Here is a 21,018-nt window from a genome sequence, read left to right as displayed (position 1 = left end):
GATGGAAAAGTAGAAAATATGGCAAATACTGTTTTAAAACAAAGCACTAATTTAAGCTTTAGTAAGAATGTTAGTCATTCCAATTTTCTAGACTTTCTTTAAACTATCTAGTTATTAACAGAAGTTGTTCTCCCAAACATTCATCAAGCTGTCTGTGAGGCCTTCCAATGCTATAATCAGGATGTTTTTTCTTTTTTTTTGGTTTCCTTCATTCCTCCTAATAGGTTCTTGGAAAACAAACCCAAACATTTCATAAAGGTCAAGAGTACAAATTGAAAAGGGTAGTTTTTGTTTAAAAAAAAAAATTCACATCAGACAACAAAACATAAGGTTTGCAGCTATTTTATTTACAAGTATACATTTAACACAATGAAAGAAACACTGATATCCAAGCCTAGTTAAGAGTAGTGTAACAATATGTATCATTTTGATGATTACATTATTTTAACCAACAAACTACACTGAAAAATTAATGCCAGTAAAATTCTTGGTCATAATATTAAGAAATACAATATATAAATTGAAAATATGATTGCTTAAAATTTGAAAATGGAAGTGAAGCCATTTGGACATAAGTCAGAGTTGAACATAATCTGAAGGGAAGGGAAAAAAAAAAGCTCTGACCCAAGGTTAACAGAAGAAAAAAAAAGAAGCATCGTTTATCTTAAAGGATAATGGGCAGTTTGCTTCTTCAGGTAGACTATATTCCCAGTGTCCTCAGGTTTTACAAGTGGGATTTACATTACTGAGCATGAAGACTTTCCTTGTGAAGCTGCCCCATCAATTTTTTCGGCCTCCAAAATTATCCTCCTAAAAACATCAACAGCAGTCTGGAAAAGAGGAAATCAAAGGCTGTTAATTTTAAATAGAATTCTGATAAATACACATATATTGCTTTCATACACAGTCAAAATTTGGTAGTTATTAGCTTATTGGTAAGTGAGCATGGGGTATATAGAAAAGCACAGAAATTAATAAAAAATGAGTATAGATAGCAGGTGTTTTTAAGCTCCAGTGTTCTGGGTTACGAAAATATTTCAGATGAATGGATTTAAGTTGGTACTTTTGAAATAATGTATAATGAAGGATGTTAAAGTGAGTTATTCAGATGGTTTTCTTTCTTTAAATCTTGATTATGTTAATATTCCTTTAGAGAATCATCTAACATTCCATTACTGAAAAGAAAACACTGATAATGAAGCAGGCATTCTTTTTTCCATCTGAAATGTTTTAGCTGTTGAAATTGCTTCATCTTTTCTAATGATACTGAAAAGGCTTCAAAGGCTTCAAGAGAGTTGCTTAATATTCTCCTTCATAAAATGAGGTTGCTGGGTGGATGAGCTTCAAGGTTCCTTTTAGCTCCAAATGTATGGCTATATTCATCACAGTTTTGGTTTTCTTTAAGGGTAGCTCTCAAAACTTAATTTTACTTATTTTGATTTGTTAAAATCAAAACTTGGTTTCTTTTCAATATTACAAATGGGCCATCACTAATAAATGTCCCACACTTAACAATGTGGGCTTTTATGGTCAATATTGAAAAGAACAGAGATCATATCCCAATTTCTTCTTTTCTTCCCATTTTAGATAGGTAGATCACAAATTAAAAGGAACCTTAGAAGCCTCTAGTTCAGGCCCTTAATTTCACAGATAAGGAACTGAAGTCTAGTGTAGTAAAATTATTTTCCCAAGGCAACACAGGTATTAAGTAATAGAGCTAACAGTTAAATCTAGGCTTTTAAACGTCAAATATAGTAACTTTTCCATTGTATTAGGCTGCCTCTGAAAAAAAGTCATTGTCTTCAATATCTTCAATTTGTGTGTGTGTATTCCATGATCTCACAATTCCAATTTAAACTACTCACACTTAAAAAATCATGATTTTACTACTCTTTTCAAAGAGCTCAAAAATTCAATAGAAGATGTTGAGTTTCAAAGGAACATGATAAGAATAAAAGCCTTGCCCCCACAAAAAAAATTGGTAACTGAGGAGATGCTCATCAATTGGGGAATAGCTCAATAAACAATGGTGTGTGTTTGTGATAAAATAGTATTGTCCTAAGGAAAATGATAAGCAGATGCTCTCAGGAAAACAGACAAACCTGGAAAGTCGTTCATGAATCAAGCAAAATGTTCAGAGATGACCAGCTGTGAATGACTTTGACATTCTCAAATAGGATAATCATCACAACTACTCTGATGGACTTATGATAAAAAATCCCATCCCTATTCAGAGAAGTAACTGATTATGGCTGACTACAGAATGAAGAATTCTCTCTTTCTATCTCTCTCTTTTTAACTTAATTTCTCTTGAGGATTTTTTATTTTCATTAGGGTGGGAGAGTCATGGTTTTTAATCACAATTTGACTTTTATGGAAATACTTTGTATAACTTCACATGTGGTTTTTCAATTGTAGGTGGGGGATAAGGGAGAGAATCTAGAACTCAAAAATGTGAAAAACATGTAAAAAATAAAATTTTGTTTTGAATGTAAATGGGGAAAATTTTAGTTTAATTATTAAATCAATAAAATTAAACTAAAATTTAAAAAGCCATGATTCATTCAAATCACCTGTTCAATTTTATAAAAATATTTTTTCCCTAGGAAATGGATTCAATTATGAAAGGCCTGAGAGTTCAAAGGATTCTATTACATATCTAATACATATAAAGTTTAAAATAGTTATTTTAATGGCAGATATAGACATAACCTAAACTTCTATCCACTTGCTTTCAGAGGAAATCACACAACAGTAAAAGAATAACAAAGCATAGTAGTTTTTAAAGAGAGAGAGAAAGAGTGTGTGTGTGTGTGTGTGTGTGTGTGTAAGTAGTTTATTAATTATACTTACTACTGTCTCCAAATGAGATTTGTAAAGCATTTAACATTAATACCTGGCACATTTTGTAAATACTTTGTATTTACTTTGTAAATACTCATTTCCTTTAGAGATTTAAGGAAGATTACAGTACTTTGGGTCATTAGAACAGTATTTAGTTTGAGTCTGTAACTTAGACACAAGTAAAAAAAGTTTTTGCCTTGACTGAACTTCACATTCTATTTGGAGAAGAAAAATATGTTCATAGAAAAGCACATGCAAAATAACTACCAAGCAATGAGGGTAGTGGGAAGCACTATTGTCGAGGAGAAAGGGAGGCTAGGAAAGGCATGTAAGAGGTGGTACTTACACTGATCTTTGAAGAAAATTAGGAATTTGAAAATGCACAAGTACATTCCAAACATGGAGAACAGGTTACCCAAAAATACAGACACAAGAGAATGTGGTATATAAAGAATAGCAAGAAGTCAGTTTGAATGAACCAGAGAATTCAAAAAGGGAAGTCAGGTAGATTTAAGTTTAGAAAAATATATTTCTTGTGAAAGATGTAAAATATCTAAAATGGGAGTTTGAACTTATTAGATGCCTTTGTGTGCAATACATTATTACATTAGTGGAAATAATGACTGAAAACAAGGTGTTAAGAAAAACTTTACAAACTCCTATTATGGGATGAAAACTGAAGATTATTGTTATTATAATTTTTTTAAATGACAAAATTTGAAATTGTTAGTATACTAAAATTTAAAAATACATACCTGATTTTCTTTAGCAGATGATTCCAAAAAAGCTGCATTCCAAGATTCTGCTAAAGCTTTCCCTTCTTCATAACTGATCACTCTAGAAGACAGTAAGTGATAAAGATATAATATCTGCCAATGAGTTTAAAAAGCACAACAGCTTTAATATTCAGAACCATCATTAAAAAGAAATTTAGTGGGCAGCTAGATGGTGCAGTAGATAGAGCACCAGCCCTGACCTCAGCCGGACCTGAGTTCAAATTTGACCTCAGTCATTAACACTTCCTAGCTATGTGACCCTGAGGAAGAAGAAAGAAGGAGGAAGAAGAAGATTAGTTCTCTCACACTGGTTTGTTGTCTGAACTAATACAATAAAGCCAAAGGATTCTGTATTTTTACATTTTAAATTTTTATTATAACAGGAAACTTTATTTACACAATAGTATTTCCCAGACATATCCAGAGTAAATTTTATTATAAATACAACAAAAAGCAAAATTTCCAACTATTTTCCTATCATAAAATTTTGTTGTATTAATATCTATAGACAATTCCATAACATTTTACTAGTTTAAGACAAAATTAAAGAAAAAGTGATTTGCAGTAAAATGTGATCTGAACACCCTATTCAAGGTTTTATGAATAATCAAGAAAAGGCATGTTTAAAATTCTAATTGTTCTTTGTAAATTTTAATCTAGAGCTTACGCTATTGTATGTAGTTCCCTAAATTTAGTATTTAAAAAATGTAATTGTTACAAAAGTAACAGTACAATTTCTTGATCTGAGAAAAGAAAGCAGAAATGTTTTAGAGATTAATATCTAATTTACAATTCATAAAGCAAAGTTAATTACATACCGTTCCATATGTAGATCTTTCTTATTCCCCACCAACATAATAGGTATTCTATTAAAAAAAAATAAAAATAAAAAGATCAAAACTTACTGGACTGTAAATTTTATTCAAAAATACATACTACTGTGAAGATCCATCAAGACAGGATGAAATTTACTACTTACTGGACTTTCCCCACCATATCCAATAATTTGCCATGGATAACTTTAATCACTTCAAAACTAAAAGAAAAAAAGATGAAAGCACATATCCATTTTATTAAGGTTGTACTACTTAAAAGACATAAAGTAGATTAGATTTTAAATTCTAAATCCACCCAGAAAAAACCCAAATCACTTATAAATCACTTAAATCTAGATCTGAATATAATGGTCTTTGTATCTCTAGCACTTAGCATAGTACCTGGAATGTAATAATTACCTAACAAATGTTTGCTGACTAAAGACAGACAAACCTGGAACTTTGAAAGGGCTTCTTCCTTGACTCAGCAGTGTGTGACACAATTTTTAGGCATTTTAGTCTCTTGAGAGTTGCTAAATTACAAAAGTCAGTCTAGTGAAATTTAAGAGATTCTTTGTTTTAGAAGTCCCGTCTCCCCCTGGTTTCCCCCTCCCCCCCTTTTGATATGTGCATGTTAAATAAGATAAGTAATCAAATAATTCTGATAGAAAACTTGAGAAAAGTAATTCATAGAAGATCAGGAAAAAATCAAAATAGTGACAGAACAAAAATTGCATTCTATTTTCCAAAGTTTTATTTCCTTCTCTTCTAAAGAAACATGTGAATTAAGTTTTTCATTTTCACAAAAGGCAAACACAACTAATGAATTTGTTCAATGTCTAAACACACAATTTACAGATTCCTAAAATAAACAAGAGAAAACTGATGTAACTTGAAAGAAAAATTGTTGTCCAATAGTAAAAATACCAGAAGGATTAGAAACACTAATCAACATTACTTGAAAATATACAAGACTACCATTTATTAATTTACAACTCATAAGTTTCTTTAAAAAAGTTCCACATTGCTTCTCTCCTTAGTTCTATGGAAACATAAAATCCTCTTGTAAACCCTCAAAATTTTTCGTAATGTTTTTTGGGGGAGGAAGGGAACCCTTTAATAATTTAATAGACCTTTTGATATTTTAAGTAAAAGATTGTTAAAAAGATATTTATGTACTAGGAGGCAAAAAAAAAAAAAAAAAGGATCCATGATCTGTATGCCAAATTTTAAAAATCAGAACAGCAAATAAAGACAAATAGTTCACAAGACAAAGAAATTATACTATACACAACAAAAGAACAATAAAGAAGAAAATGATGCAAATGATCATGGAGTGCTATCTCCTATAATACCATTCATTCGTCTTCTATTGATATTCTAGAAGGTAAAATCATCATTCCTCCCTCTCCAGACTCCCATTTTTTTTTTTTTTAATTCTACTTACAGTATACCAGGACACTCTAGGAATTAAGTCAAAATAAGAAGATCACTACAAAACACCATTTTTTTTTTTTAAAGAAAGCTAACATAGCAGTAATGAGATTAGGTATTTTTATATATACCTTAGTAAAGATAGTTATTTAGAAGTACAGACTTCCTATTGTGGAAAGCAATAAGAGATAATGAAATTAACCATTTACTTAATAAACATTAACGTCCTGGAAAGGACTTTGTGATTTTTGAATCAAGAATATAAATACAGCAACTCCATTTTGTATTTAATGTGGTAAAAGAAAGGCATGCGTCTTTACAGAAGGGTTTTTTTTTTTTTGCTGTTTTGAAAACTGAAGTACTCACAGATTGCTGCCAAAGAAATTAGGTGAGACTGGAAAATCTAAACCAAAAGGTAGTGTGCCTTTCAAGGTATCATGTAAAACATGAGTACTCTTTTCATAAGTACTTAGACTTGAACTAAATTCAAATCTTGCTTCTGACACTAATCATGTGAAATCAAAGAGTCAGATACTTCTTAAAGTCTTATCTTCTTCATCTGTAAAATGGGGCCAATTATACCTGAAAGTACCTACACCTCACAGGGATATTATAAGATTAAAAAGAATGTCTGTAAAGTTTGTTGTAACTCTTATAGCACAACAACAAGGGCAGCTAATATATATGACTTAGAGCCATAAACACTATATCAGCACTCAGGTAGCTCTTTTGAGATCTTAAGCAAAACATTTAACACCCCAGTTTTAGTTTCCTCATCTGTAAATAAAAAGTATTGTTTTTCTGACAACTAGGTGGTATAATGGGTAAAAAAAGTTTTTTATTCCAAACCAGCCTCAGACACTTATTAGTTGTGTGACCTTAGACAAGTTACTTTATTTCTGTCAGCCTGTTTCCTTACCTGTAAAATGGAGATAATAGCACTTGCCTCCTAAAGTTGTGAGGATTAAATGAGATAACATACAGAGACAAAGCTTTGCAAATACTTTTAAAGCACTATACAGATGCTATCTATTACTATTATGTCTTTTCTCCAAATATCAGTGATTATCAACTCTATAAAAACAAGGATAAGATCTAAAACTTTTTAATCTCTCTTACTCAACTTTTCCAATCTCATCCTCCAATAAACAGCTGTTGACTGATTGGTGATAAACAGAGTGGATATAATACTTGTAAACAAAGTAGGTACGTCTCATTTTTTAGTTTTCTGGAATTTCTATTTTTGGGCAGAGTATGGACTCACTGCCCAGACTTAATCACCATGACCCTGCATTCCTTCCTTTATCCCATCCTTTTCAGTGCAATCTTCCCCCATTAGAAATAAGCATCCTGAGGGCAGGGCAGTTTGTTTACATTTGAATCCCCAGAATTTGGCATATAGTCGATAAATATATAACATAAAACGAATATAATAATTTTGACACTTCATCACTCACTGTTCTTCTTTAAGCCTAGTCCATCGCAGCAAGGTCTGTTGATTTCTCATTTAGCCTGTATATAGCTTGTTTGTAAATATTAGTTAGCTTGTTGTGTCCTTGGTAGAGACTGAGAACAATTTGAGAATTGGGATTGTCTTTTGTCTCTTTTGGTATCCTCAGCATTTAGCACAGTGCTTATATACATGGTAGGCACTTAATTATCAATCAACTTATAAATGCTTCTTGTTGAGTATTCTCTGACTTGTTTTTAACAAATATTTAGAAACCAAGTATAATCTTAATAAACAAATGAGAAATTAAATAATAATGAACACACACCCAATATAAAAAATAAACCTTACTGTTTGGATGTTGAATTAATTTTTCAAAAATTAACTAAGATCTTTTAAAATAGGAAACACTGAAGTTCACTTAAATTGTGATTTAATTTCCAAAAGATAAAATTGATAATGTTTAGGAATTAAGAGAATAAAAACCAGATGTACACTTAAATTTTTTTTTAAGTTAACAAGGACCTGGGTGTCAAATGTATAGAAGATAGTCTACTGACACTCAGAAGTTGAAAGCAAATACTAAGACCAAAATAACCTAAATTTTAAAACATTTTACTTTACAATATAATAAAAGGTATTCTGTTGTTGATACAATGGCAATTTTATTACTTTCAAGTGCCTAAGAATATTATTCTGCCCAATTTTTCTAAAATATATGACTTAAGAATGCAAATTCAAAGGGACTTTGACATTTCACCACACATTCATTAAATTGGTAAAAATGATACAAGAGAAGAATAGTCAGTGGCAGAAAGACAAACTATACAGTAAGCACATGCTATTGGTGGAAATGTATTTGTTTCAACCTTGCAGAAAAACATATCTAATCTAAATTAGATTACATTTTTTGTATTGTAGATAAGATTAGATATGTAGATAAGAAGGATAAAGGGAGAAATAAAGATTACACACACACAAAAATGTTCACAAGAATGTACCCTCCAAATGAAGATAATCTGAATTCAAGTCCTGCTTTGGAGACCCTGGTCACTTCCCAGTACTAAGCAAACTCATAAAAACGAAAAGATCATATGAAAGCTCATAAGGGATCAAGCAGTGTCTAAGTGCATCAGCAAAGGGGAGCTTCCTTACCTGGAATTCTCTACACTAATAAAATCATAGGTCCAGTAAAATTAAGAAAATCAAATAAATAAATGTTGCAGCAACACTTTCTTGTGGTAACAAAAAAAAGTGAAAGTTACTTCTTTGACTAGAAAACTTAGTATGTAAACACAATGGTTCCATAAAAAGGTGACAAATAGACTTAGGCTACAAGTTAAAATCCTACTGTGTGCATCTGGAGACACAATTACAAAAATGAAACCATCATTTGTAAACATTTTACAGTGAACACTGATAAGAACTTATGCAAGAAATTATGCAAATCAAAGGCAGTTAGAAAAAATATAAAACCAATAATATAAATGATAATGCTATAAAAGGCAGCTAAACAGGTTAATTTTAATCATCCACCTCAATTTTAGAGAGAAGATGAAGTTCTATTTCCCTTCTTTTCAGAGAAGTGGTAGATTAGCAATACAAGATAAAGAAGTGCTTGCTTTGCTGACTTTTTTTTTTAATGAAAGATACACAAGTAAAATAGGGAGCATTTTATGTGGGGGAAAAGGGCTGGTTACATTAATATGTCAAAACAACAACAAAAGGCATGAACAAAACATCTAAAGAATAAATGTAAATAACTCAAACTTTGCCAAGTCTAAAATTGGAAAAAAACAAACCTGACCATTCTCACAGATTACTTTTTTGATGCTCAAAATGTAGAGGTGATCCTAAGCCAATTCTATTATGCTGGAAAGATTTCTAGCATGCTTCTGGCAAAAGATTATTTTTTCCAAGGACTAGCCTATGTATGGAGATGAATTCTTTGGCTACAGAAAATGAATTAAGTGAATCTCCCACAATTGCCAAAGCCATGAAGATCATACAAAAGAGCTCTACCCTTTTATATTATTTATATATTCTTTAAGAATCAGAAAGTACAGGCACTACAAGTATCAAATAGCAAATAAATAAATAAAAATTATTATAATTTTTAATAATTAGGAAATAAATATGTGCCTGATATAAGAATCCTTTCTGAAGTGGTCATTTATGTTTAGTGAAATTACCAACTTGTTAGAGCTAAGATAAAAATTAAAACTAAAACAACAGATGTGAAAAGCATGGTATATATTTAAAACAATGTACCCTGGTGTATTTAAATGAAATAGTAACATCAATTAGAGTAATTTCATTGATAAAATAGAAGTTATAAGTCAATTATCATAATAGAGACCCAAAGATGTCAAAATTGCCTTAGAGAAACACAAGGGAAACACACAATAAGCATGTAAACTCATTAATGAAATATTAAAGAGAAATACATAATACCGCAAGTAAAAACACTTCAGAAACCAGAAGCAATGGAGGGAAAAACTTGGTTTAAAATAAGCTTGGATGAAAGACACAACCAAGTCATAAACAATCACAAAAGGGAAAGATTTTTCTAGTAGACTCTCTTCACCAAAGACAACCAAGCTGCCACATTTTGACTTGGGTATTCAGTTCAGCAGCTTGGTCACTATGAAAGACATGTCCCCCTTATACAGCAATAGCACAAGGTCTGGCAAGCACTACCAGGCAAAGACTGAATATGGACTTCTTTGTATACCTAGTACTTAGCACAGTGACTGGAACATAGTAGGCACTTAACAAATGCTTGCTGACTAAAGACCAATCTGGCTAACTTTGACAGGCTCCTCCCTTGATGGAGCATAGAGTGACAAAATTTTTAGGCATTTCAGTCTCTGGAGTATTATTAAGTTACAAAAGAAGTCAGGGGAGGAAATACCCACCCCAGTGAAATTAAGAGAGCTTTTGAGTACTGGAGTATCTTCATTTTTCTGACCACATTTGAAATTAATTCCTAGAGAAATAGATGTTCAACTTGGTTGACTTTTTTATAGCGTTCCTGTTTTGATTGTTTAAATCATACCATTCTGGCACTACGGTCCCACATTTCACAAAATAATGCTTAATGGTTATGATTTGGATTGAGAATAATTTCAACTAATTTCTCTGAGTCATGAAAAAAAGACCAGTTAGACAACTTTTAGAAATATTCTTACAGAAAATCTTTCAGAGTCTCATAATCTTCAAACCTAGTATAGTTTGGATATCAATTCAAGCAGATAAATAATCACAAAACAGTAAATATTATAACTACTTTGTTGATGGAGAAACAGGAATAGGACTTGCCTATCTAAGATAGCACTTAAGTCTTACTACAGTTTCCTAATCCAGAGCTATATAGCTATTAGGCTCTTGTTTCCTTAGGTAATTACCTATCCATGTTTTCAAATCTAGTTCATCTGTTGCTCAATTTCTTAAAGTTTTTCCAGAAACAAAAAATACAATTTTTATCTTGATTCCAAACTCTTGATATAAGGCTTGATGATACAATCCTTGCAAAAGGAACCGCTACCAAAAAGAAAGAATCCACCTAACATTTTAGTTCTCTCAGGCTAAAATCTCTCATAGATTTAACATGTGATGCAATGACATGTAAAAATAATAATTTCCTAAACAAATATGGTGTTAAATAGTAGCCATAAAGTCATCTGGTGTTCTATTACTGTCCATATTAGATTAAGTAACTTCTGGCCAGTATCTGTCAGACATAAAATTAAAGTGAAATCACTCTCAGAATTTGTTATAATCAGATTTAGTGATAACCATAAATGTTGGCAACTGGATTCACAGACTGTCAGTCAGAAAGGCCCTGGAGATGACCTTATATAAAAGTGCTCTTAAGAAAAATGAGGCCCAGTAAAATGAAATAACTTGAGCAGGGTCCCACTTCCAAAATCAGCAAGTAGGAAAAACAGATCTACGAACTGGAATGAAATGATTCAAATCCCACGTCTGTCATTTAATAACTGTGTGATCACAACCTTTATGTCAAAATTTTCTCCCCCCAAAATCCTCTATCCCATACATTAGTTAAAAGAAATTTCAGTTAAAAGCTTCATTTTTTTCCCTCGTGGACTTTGTGGAATCTGTTTAAAAAACAATTTCATCTATCTTTAGTAATTTATACTTCAAGTATGGATAAATTAATTTCATGCCAAAGAAAAAAAGTTGAGACAGGAGAAAATGGAAAGGGAATAATTAGAGATCCACAATAAAGTGTGAACTTGAGGGCATCATAAACCAAATTTTTCCTAGTTTGCAAATTTGTCACTTGGGATCCTATCATATTCAAATTCAATTGTTACCTAACAAAAAGAATAAGAACTTTCAGGGTGATTCAGGGAAACAAATTCCTTTGCCCTCAGCTGCCAGGCCCTTAAAATGATATAAAGGTCAAAACTCTACTCCTTATACCAAGAATGTTATCCTGTGCCAGGTAAACAGGTCTACATATTCCAATAAGCTTAATAGAACATCTGCAGTATCCACACTAATGTTTCCATCCACTAGTACTCCTAATTGAAATATGACTATTATTAATTAATTATAATATATATCTTTACAGTAAGATAAACTCAGGTCTATTTGGCTTGTTGGAAGATTATGCTAACACAGCTAAAGTCCTGTCCTGGATCCTTCTATGGACTACTTAATTTCATTCTTTTCTTTATACAACATGTCCTACATTTTGATGAGTCAAAAGTATTCCTTTTTGTGTGCTGCAAAGTATTATTCAAAACAATCTACTCCATAAGGTGCATAAATAGAACATATAACACTTTTCACCAAAACAGCAAAGCAGCACAGAATTCATCTAATCAATGAAATTCAATTATTTATTCTGGTCAATGAGACTAGAAAGGCAAATGATGTGAAAAATCAATAGAAATTTCCTTTTTATTAATTCAATGATTCAAATGGAATATATGAACAACAAATATATATATTTTTTTGCTTAATGGCCCATTTGACTCAAAGGACAAAAAAAGCATTCCATCTGATGACTGCTTAGTACTAGTCCCACATGAGTTTCTGGAGGGGAGGGCGGACAGGAAGATAAGCTTTAAAATGAATTCTTTCTAATTAAGCTTTAAAATGAATTCTTTCTAAAAGACTAATAGCAACTATGTTTATCAAGTAGAGCTGAAAATAATAGCAATGAGTACTTATTACCTTTTGATTGATGTAACTGAGTACACAAGAATATAACCATTAATGTCTATGGAGTACGTCTGAGGAAAAATGGAGTACTCATCCTGTGAGGGGAAAAAAAACCCGTAATTATATTCAAGGAAATTATATAATACAAAAAGCAATCACCATTAACATTTTCCCACAGAATATTAACTGTTACACGGAAATAAATACATAAATGGATGCACTTAATTCACTATATTCCAAAGCAAGGCTACCCAACTATGCTATTACATTTTTACTCACCAAATATATCTAGAATAGACTGGGTCAGGATTGTGTGTGGAGAGTGAGGAAGGACATATTTTAAAAGCAAATACCTTAGCCTGAATAGAAAATTTATATAGCATCTTCAGGTTTACAAAATGCTTTACATAATGATCATCTAAGCCTCACAGTCATTCTGCAACATATTCACAAGAGGTAATGCTCCCATTTCACATGAGAGAAAACTTAGGCTTAGAGGTGATTTGCCCAGTAACTATAGTGTTCTAAACCCAGGTTTTCTCTATTCTAAATCCAGCACTCCAACCACTACTGTAAACTATCTTACAAAACTGGTTTTTGCTTACTTGTTACAATGAGTTGTTGACTTTTCCCCAGATTTCTGAGAGGAAGGAACAACAACAACAACAACAAAGAATAAATTCTATAAGTAAAGAGTTGACAATTGTATAATAAAAAAAAAAAATCAGATTGAGGGGTTAGAAGACTATCATTTCTAGTTTCTGCTCTGCTATTAACTAGCTGCATGATCTCAAGTAAGTTACAACATTTGCCTTGGGGTCCCATTGTCCTGAATGGTAACTGCAGCACTCACTCACTCTTTCAAAAACATTTCAGCCATGCTTTAATTCACTCCCTACTCCTGAGCCTTTTTCTCAATAACCTAACTAACAGCCTTATAGCCAAATTTCTTCAAGTTTTAGAACCATGATCAAATCAACAGCAGCACTATGCTTGGAAGAGGTGTATATTCTGTAACCCCACCTACTATCCCTAAACCAAAATATCCTTTCTTGACTCTACTTCCAAGTGTTTTATGCCCTGTCCTTCCCATTAGAATGTAGGCTCCTTGAGGCCAGAAAGAGTATTTTTGTATTCTCAGTGCTTAATATAGTTCTTGGTATATACTGTTTACATATCGTCAATATACTAACAACCTATATAATATATATACATACAATTATTTTATCTTAGTAAAATATTAATGGAAAAAATATTAAGACACTGAGAGTAGGGAAATCTAATATTCTCTTTATCACACCCCAGTTCACTATTGCTACATATGATAATTACTTCTGTTTGTTTTTTTCCTTTTTATTACTTGTTTTTTTAGAATTTAATCTGCAAATAACTATATTATGTTTTAAAGTTTTTTCTATATAAATTCAGTTTTTATTTTTATAAAAGAAATGTAGAAATTTGGTGTGATAGAATTTTTTTGGAATACAAGTCTATACAGCAATGTAATATCTATGTTATAATCACTTATAAAATACTTTTAAGAGTTTAGGATATAATTATTAAATTCCAGCTAAGTGCTGGAAAATCAAATATAAAAAATGAACTAGTTACAGCCAAGAAGCTTGCATTTTACAACATATACAGGTAAGTAAACAAACACAAAGTAATTTGAGGACAGAAGAAACAGTAACAAATTAAGAGGATAAAAAATTCCCAGAGATAAAACCTGAATTATAAGGCTTGAAGGAAAACAAAGATTCTGAAATGGCGATGGAGAGATAGTACATTCCAAGTACAGGAAACTGCTTGTGCAAATGAATGAGGTTTGTGTTGAGGTCAGGAAAGTTATTAGTCCAATTTAGCTAGAATGAGAGTTAAAGGATAAGAATAGAAAGAAAATGAGAAATAAGGCCAGAAAAATTAGGTGGAGAGCCTTAAGAGCCAGGATATGGGACATGAAAGATATTCACAGAGATGATTTGTTTTCCAGAAAGACACTGATAATCTATGAGAACAAAAAAGGAAAGAATATGAAAAACTTATTAAGTAGGGTGAAGGAAAAGCTTCAACAAACAAACATTTTGCAAGTGTCACTATTTCTGGCATTGGGAAAATATAAAAGCTGACTTAGTCAATCAATTCCAATTGATCAGTAATGAACAGAACCAGCTACACCCAGAGAAAGAACACTGGAAAATGAGTGTGGACCACAACATAGCATTTATACTCTTTCTGTTATTGTTTGCTTGCATTTTTGTTTTTCTTCCCAGGTTATTTTTACCTTCTAAATCTGATTTTTCTTATGTAGCAAGACAACTGTATAAATATGTACACATATATTGTATTTAACATGCATTTGTACATATTTAACATGTATGGGACTACCTGCCACCTAGGGAAGGAGGTGAAGGGAAGGAGGGGAAAAGTTTGAACAGAAGTTTTTCCAAGGGTCAATGTTGAAAAATTACCCATGCATATATTTTGTCTATAAAAAGCTATTTTAAAAAATCTGAGTTGGTCCTTGCCTCACAGGAGAATAAGGATTTGAGAATTTATGCAATCCAGAGAGACAAGCATTCCCTTTCCTCATGAGAACAAGAAGTAGAAGGCAGTCAGTCATATTTGGGAATTCTTGAAGGGGCATAGTTTGACAGACACACATTGAAATAGATGAATGGGATCTTCAAAAGCTGATCAGCAGTAGCTGTGGGTACACTATTCTCAGCTATCATTCTTGCTTCCAATTAGCCCATTCTGCCCAGGATTTAAAGAGTCAAAGTAAAAAAGCAGCAGGCAAAAGGAAAGACTGAAAAGAGAGTTAAGCTATGGCACAGGAGAAAAATAGTAGAAGGCTATCAGGTCTTCATACAGGTATCTCAGTATAGATGATTCAGAATGAAGCTATTAGCTCCACCCAATGAATTCCAATAAAAGTTCTGTTCTTCCCCTCCTAACTTTCTGTGTGTTTAAAAACAGACACTATATTATGCTTGCTTCTTTTATACATAACTTTACTGTAACTTGATTTTTACTTCAAATACCAAGAGACCAAGGGCTACCTAGACATAAACAAGATTTTTAATTTAAGCAGAGTCAAACCTCTGCCTTTACTTTAAAGGTTGTCCAAATATGGGAATCAAAATTACTGAGATTGTTATTATTAATTTTTTTTCCGATAAATTCTATAAAACTGGAGTAGACTGGAACTCTGAGAGCCATTTCATTGCACCCAAGCTAAAAAAGCCAACGGTTGTAACAAGGTATAGCTGATTAATTCTCCAGAAATAAAGAGAGAAAAAAGGAAAGGCCTGGAGACTGAGCTCTGATCCTATTCAGTGGGAAGGACAGAGCAGAAAGAAGCCAATACTAGCTGGCCAATTTCACCCTTCACAGGAAAACCCATACCCTACCAGTCCTACCAAAAAGGTTTTCCCTGTCTTCTTGTATGATAAATTAATAAACTACAGTAGAAAACAAAGCACAAATGTATATAGTTCCAGTAACAAAGAATCTCAATATATATTAAAGACTAAAATCCTTAAAATGTGACAAAAATCTTTTAATGCTTTTTTTCCAAGGAAAAAGATTTATCTTCATTAGGGTCTTCTAAATTCTGTGTGTGTGTGTGTGTGTGTGTGTGTGTGTGTGTGTGTGTGTGTATGCGCACACATGCGTGTATTTCACCATGCTCTATGAACCAAAACTCTCGCTCACTAGAAAAACAGAGAAATGAGGTGATTTACTCAGCACATATCAATAGATATAGCAGTGTCTCTACTGGTTTGTATTCTAAAGAGATCATAAAAGAGGGAAAGGGACCCACCTGTACAAGAATGTAGCAGCCCTTTTTGTAGTATCAAGAAATTGGAAATGAGTGGATGTCCATCAGTTGGGAAATGGTTGTTAAGTTATGTTATGTGAATGTAATGGATTATTATTGTTTTATAAGAATTATCAGCAAGATGATTTCAGAGAAGCCTGGAAAGACTTACATGAACTGATGCTGAGTGAAGTGAGCAGAACCAGGAGATCTATTGAACAGGGCAACAAGATTAATACAATGATCAATTTTTATGGATTTGGCTCTTTTCAACAATGAGGTGATTTAGGCCAATTCCAATAGATTTGTGATAGAGCCATCTGGATCCAGAGAGAGAACTATGGAAACTGATTGTACAACATAGTATTTTCACCATTTTTGTTGTTTGTTTTTTTCTTTCTTGTCTCTCCCTCCATCCCCCCATTTTGATCAGATTTTTCTTAAGTAGCATGATAAATGTAGAAATATTTAGAAGAACTGCACATATTTAAACTATACTGGATTGCTTGCTGTCTAGGGGAGAAGGGAAAGGGGAAGGAAGGGAAAAATTTTTTGGAACACAAGTTATCAGTACCCCTGCTCTGATTAATCCCCTTACAGTTTTTAATTATATTGCCTTGCATGTTATTTCATGTTGTTCTGCAATTCATGTTTCTTTTGTTATTTTAAGATGTTCCTTTTTCCTTTGAGAGGGATGATTATTATATAAGTGAGTGAAGAAGTATTTATTAAGCATCTATATCATATAGGAAACTGTGTTAGGTGCAAGGGATACAAGTACCAAAGTAAAATAGTTTCTGCCTTCAAGGATTCCAAAAGTAGAGATGAGAAATCCCATCAGGACACAGAAACCAAAGAAAGGAATTTATGGCTGGGGAATGGGAAAAAAGAAAAGGGAGAGTCATAGGAATGGTGAATGGAAACACTGTCTTGCTCCGATTTGTACTGATTTGATAACTATTTTTATAACAAGAGGTGGCAAGAAGCAGAATAGGAGAATGCCATGTACATAGAAGGAATGGCAGATAAGAGTCTACAATAGAATGGGAAGCACAGTAAGAAGCTGCTATGGAAATAGGTAACTGTACTTGTATAATGAGACTGCATTTACTAAATACTAGGTTGTGTATATACAGTAGACATTTACTAAGGGTTTGATGAGTGAATGTTAAATGTAAAGAGCTAAGTATCAATCACAATTACAAAATGCTAACATAAAGCAAAAGTATAGATAAATTCCCTTTGTGATTCAACTTGGTATTCTTGAAGGGTATTCAGTATTTTTAGAGTAGGTTTCTCAAGACTTGGTTTCTCAGATCTTATAATAAAGGTCATATAATTTAAAGAAGATCTGTTTTCCAAGAATGCTATTCAGAGGAATTCTTTAAAATTACCACTACTCTGGCAGTAAGACTAGTACTAGTACAAGAGATTTTCTGGGAAGGCAGAGGTTTGGTAGAATGGAGAAAAGGAGAGATTGGATAAGGACTAATTGATACATATATGCCTTCCATATTATGGAAGGCCTAACTGCTAGAACAAAGGACACCAAGACATTAATTTTTTTAAAACACAGTCCAAATTAATACAAAATTAAAAACAAATTTTCTCATTGGTTCAGTGGAAAGAACACCAACTATACCTGGAGTCACAGGCTTCCAAGTTCAAATCTTGCCTCTAACAGTTACTACCTGTGGGGACTTTCGAGAAGCCACAACCTCTGTGGGCTCCAGTTTCTTCACTCATAAAATTGAGAATTTGAATCTAAATTATACTGATTCTATGCCCTGGCCAAGTTACAGAACAAAGAAATTAGGTATGAACTGGAAGGAAGCCTTTAAATTTAGCTACTCACAAATGGAAATTACATATATTAAATTTATAAAATATTACTATTACTACTACTACTACTACTACTACTACTACTACGCATACACAGAGACCTTTTACTCCTGTCCCTTTAATAATCTTAATAATACTAATTAAGACAGACAAATCTATTTCCCATCTCTCCCCCCTCCCTCTAAAAAAACAACCCTTAAGCAGAATGAATATACCAAATTGGCTTAAAATAATTTTAAAGTACATGATACTTGAGAGTTTTTTTTTTCTGTCTTTTTATTTCACTAGCCTCAAAGGATAGATAGCAAATAAAATTTAACTTCAGAGTATTGTCATACAATTTAAGTCACTATTCCTGTATTAATTTTCAATGGAAGCAGTAAACAAGTATAATTTTTTTCACTCTTAAGAAAAGGAGTACTTTTAAGTAAACAATTAGCAAGGAAAATTCTTTAACAACATTCAGAGTCAAAATATCATAGTGAACATAATCTTTTCTAAAACTATGAATATTAAATTAAATGAACAATTACATGCATTTATCAATGAAGAAGGCATATGAACCGTATGATTAGGACAATTAGGATCTATTAGTATATATACCAGCTCCTTAAACTGTGTGTCTTGACTCCATATGGAATTTGCTAACTCAAAGAGGGGGTCACAAAATTATGATGTATTATCAATAAATATTTGGTTTGTATGTATTTTTTAAACCCAAATTTCTTGGGCAAAAAGGAATCATGAGTGGAAAAAGTTTAAGGAAAAAAACTTCAGAAGATCATCCTTTACAAAATTTTAATAAAACTAGCTGACTTTATGCAGATATTGAGATTATTTCAAAGTTTAGAGAGTAATATATGGACAGAACAAATTCTGAAATGCACAAAAAAATCCCTACTTTGGAAAATTAACCATACTTTCTTTAAAATTTAAGTATAACATTTATAGTGTACAATTAATATGTTCAGCATAAACATCATCCAAATTCTTGAGTGGAAAACAATCAAAGCTAAGCTAGTGTGTCAAAATGGACAAATCTACTGTGTAGATCTTTAACACATTAGAGATTACTTACTTGACCAGCTGTGTCTACCAGCTGAAGATGATATTCTTGTCCATTTACTGTGATCAGTTTTGTAAATGCTACAAAAAAAAAACACAAAAGGAATTATATATTAATCTACAGTTAAAAAAACTTTGCCACCCAGAACACTTACTTTATTAAGATTTCATAACAGTGATGAAGTACCTAGAAGAGCTCAACACAAAAGAAAATCATTCTTTCCCCCAGTTTTCACCATTTAATATTCACTATAAAGACATTTTTACACAAGTCACAAATGAACTAAAAAATCTTGAATCTTTTTTTTAAAAAATGTTTGCAAACTATGGGTCATTCTATAACCCACGAAAGTAGAGTTACTTGTGAGCTTTCTTTTTATATAAAATTTTAAAAATCTGATTTTAATTCTAAAGGCTAACAACTCTTCATTAATATCAAGTATGATTTCTAAGCACATAGTCCTATGTTAATTGAAGTGCTAAAAATATTCAGTACAAAAGATTAGAAATTTTCATTCTAAAAATGCAAAAGATTAAAATTGTGAGTTAGGGCAATCATTTCCACTGAACTTAATGACACCAAGCACACTGTTCTTGATCAAGGTAAAAAAAAAAAAAAAAACTCAGAATATTAGAATACTTATACATGTTTTTAAAAATAATAATTCCTTAGAATTCTTAACATCTCCATTTTTCTTTGCATTTATTAAATATTTAAAGTTCCACTATCATGTTGGGAATGCATAGGGGCTAAGTGCTAGATAGGTAATACTTGTTCTACTATAATTAATCTGTGATCCTATAACTTCACTTTGATTTTCAAATAAAAGACGATGTAAAAATCAGTTCAAAGAGAGGTTAAAATTTTAGATTATCAAATCTTCAGGACAAAACCAGAAAATAATTATTTACAACCAACAGTTCAAAGTAAGGTTATTAAGCCGAGAAGAGATATATAAGTTATTTTAAGAGTTGCTTCATTCTGTTAGCAAATGATAACTTTCTTCCAATTCCCCACAAACAAACTAAAAGATCCAGTTTCTACAATAAGTAAGGGTGAAAAGGAGAGAATTAAGACATGTGAGGAAGAAGGGTTATTTCCTTTACTAAGTTTATTTTTCACTTGTTAATATTTCATTAGAAAAGAACAAGAACTCAGTAGGAACTTAATAAAGATTTACTATTATATTCAAAATCTCATTATGTCTAAGCAATCTGCATTTTGCACAGAATGTCTTCTAATGCTTAAACAACAACTAGCTCTCACAATTAAAAGGTTAACATAGGAAAAGAGTTGGACGTAAACTAGTATTCACCAAGTAATGAAATGAAGACAGATACAAATAAAAAGGATAATCACACTTCAACATTATTTGTATGTCTGAACAAATAATTTTTGAAATGAATAAAGAATGACAACATGAAGGCATATTATCAAATAATCAAGAAAAATGGAGAGTACCAAAACTGTTATGAACTGATATATTCAATATACCCTATAGGAATTTAATAAATGTTAGTGAGGATGACTAATTGGAAGTTATTCTCATAGCCTTTATTCTTCAGAACTAAATTATTACTGTACCTTTTACAGCAAAAATGGCAGTGTGCAATGAAAACATTTACTTAGTGTTTATCACAGGCAAGTATTATGCTAGATACAAGGGAACAAGTAAAAATGAACACAGTCCCCGCTCTCTAGGATTTTGGGGTTTATTGAGGTAGGAGGAAAAGAGGAATAGGGGAGAAAATATAGACAAATAAATGAATACAAGG

At 31.9% G+C, this 21,018-nt stretch overlaps 1 protein-coding gene across 1 annotated transcript in view; it reads right to left on the bottom strand.

Moving 5' to 3' along the window:
- Positions 1-326: 326 nt before the first annotated feature.
- RHEB (Ras homolog, mTORC1 binding) overlaps positions 327-21,018 on the bottom strand; it is a 52,967-nt gene continuing 32,275 nt past the window's right edge. The window contains exons 3-8 of the mRNA XM_051963520.1: positions 19,256-19,323; positions 12,528-12,610; positions 4,600-4,656; positions 4,439-4,486; positions 3,600-3,681; positions 327-830 (exon numbers count right to left, since the gene is read on the bottom strand). Of these exons, the coding sequence (XP_051819480.1) occupies positions 738-830; positions 3,600-3,681; positions 4,439-4,486; positions 4,600-4,656; positions 12,528-12,610; positions 19,256-19,323 (431 nt within the window). The 3' untranslated portion in view covers positions 327-737. The remainder of the gene's footprint in view (positions 831-3,599; positions 3,682-4,438; positions 4,487-4,599; positions 4,657-12,527; positions 12,611-19,255; positions 19,324-21,018) is intronic.

This window comes from Antechinus flavipes, chromosome 5, assembly GCF_016432865.1.
Source record: "Antechinus flavipes isolate AdamAnt ecotype Samford, QLD, Australia chromosome 5, AdamAnt_v2, whole genome shotgun sequence".
Classification (NCBI taxonomy): Eukaryota; Metazoa; Chordata; class Mammalia; order Dasyuromorphia; family Dasyuridae; genus Antechinus; species Antechinus flavipes.
The sequence above is the reverse complement of the archived record's forward strand: the minus strand, read 5'-3'. Positions and strand labels throughout refer to the sequence as shown.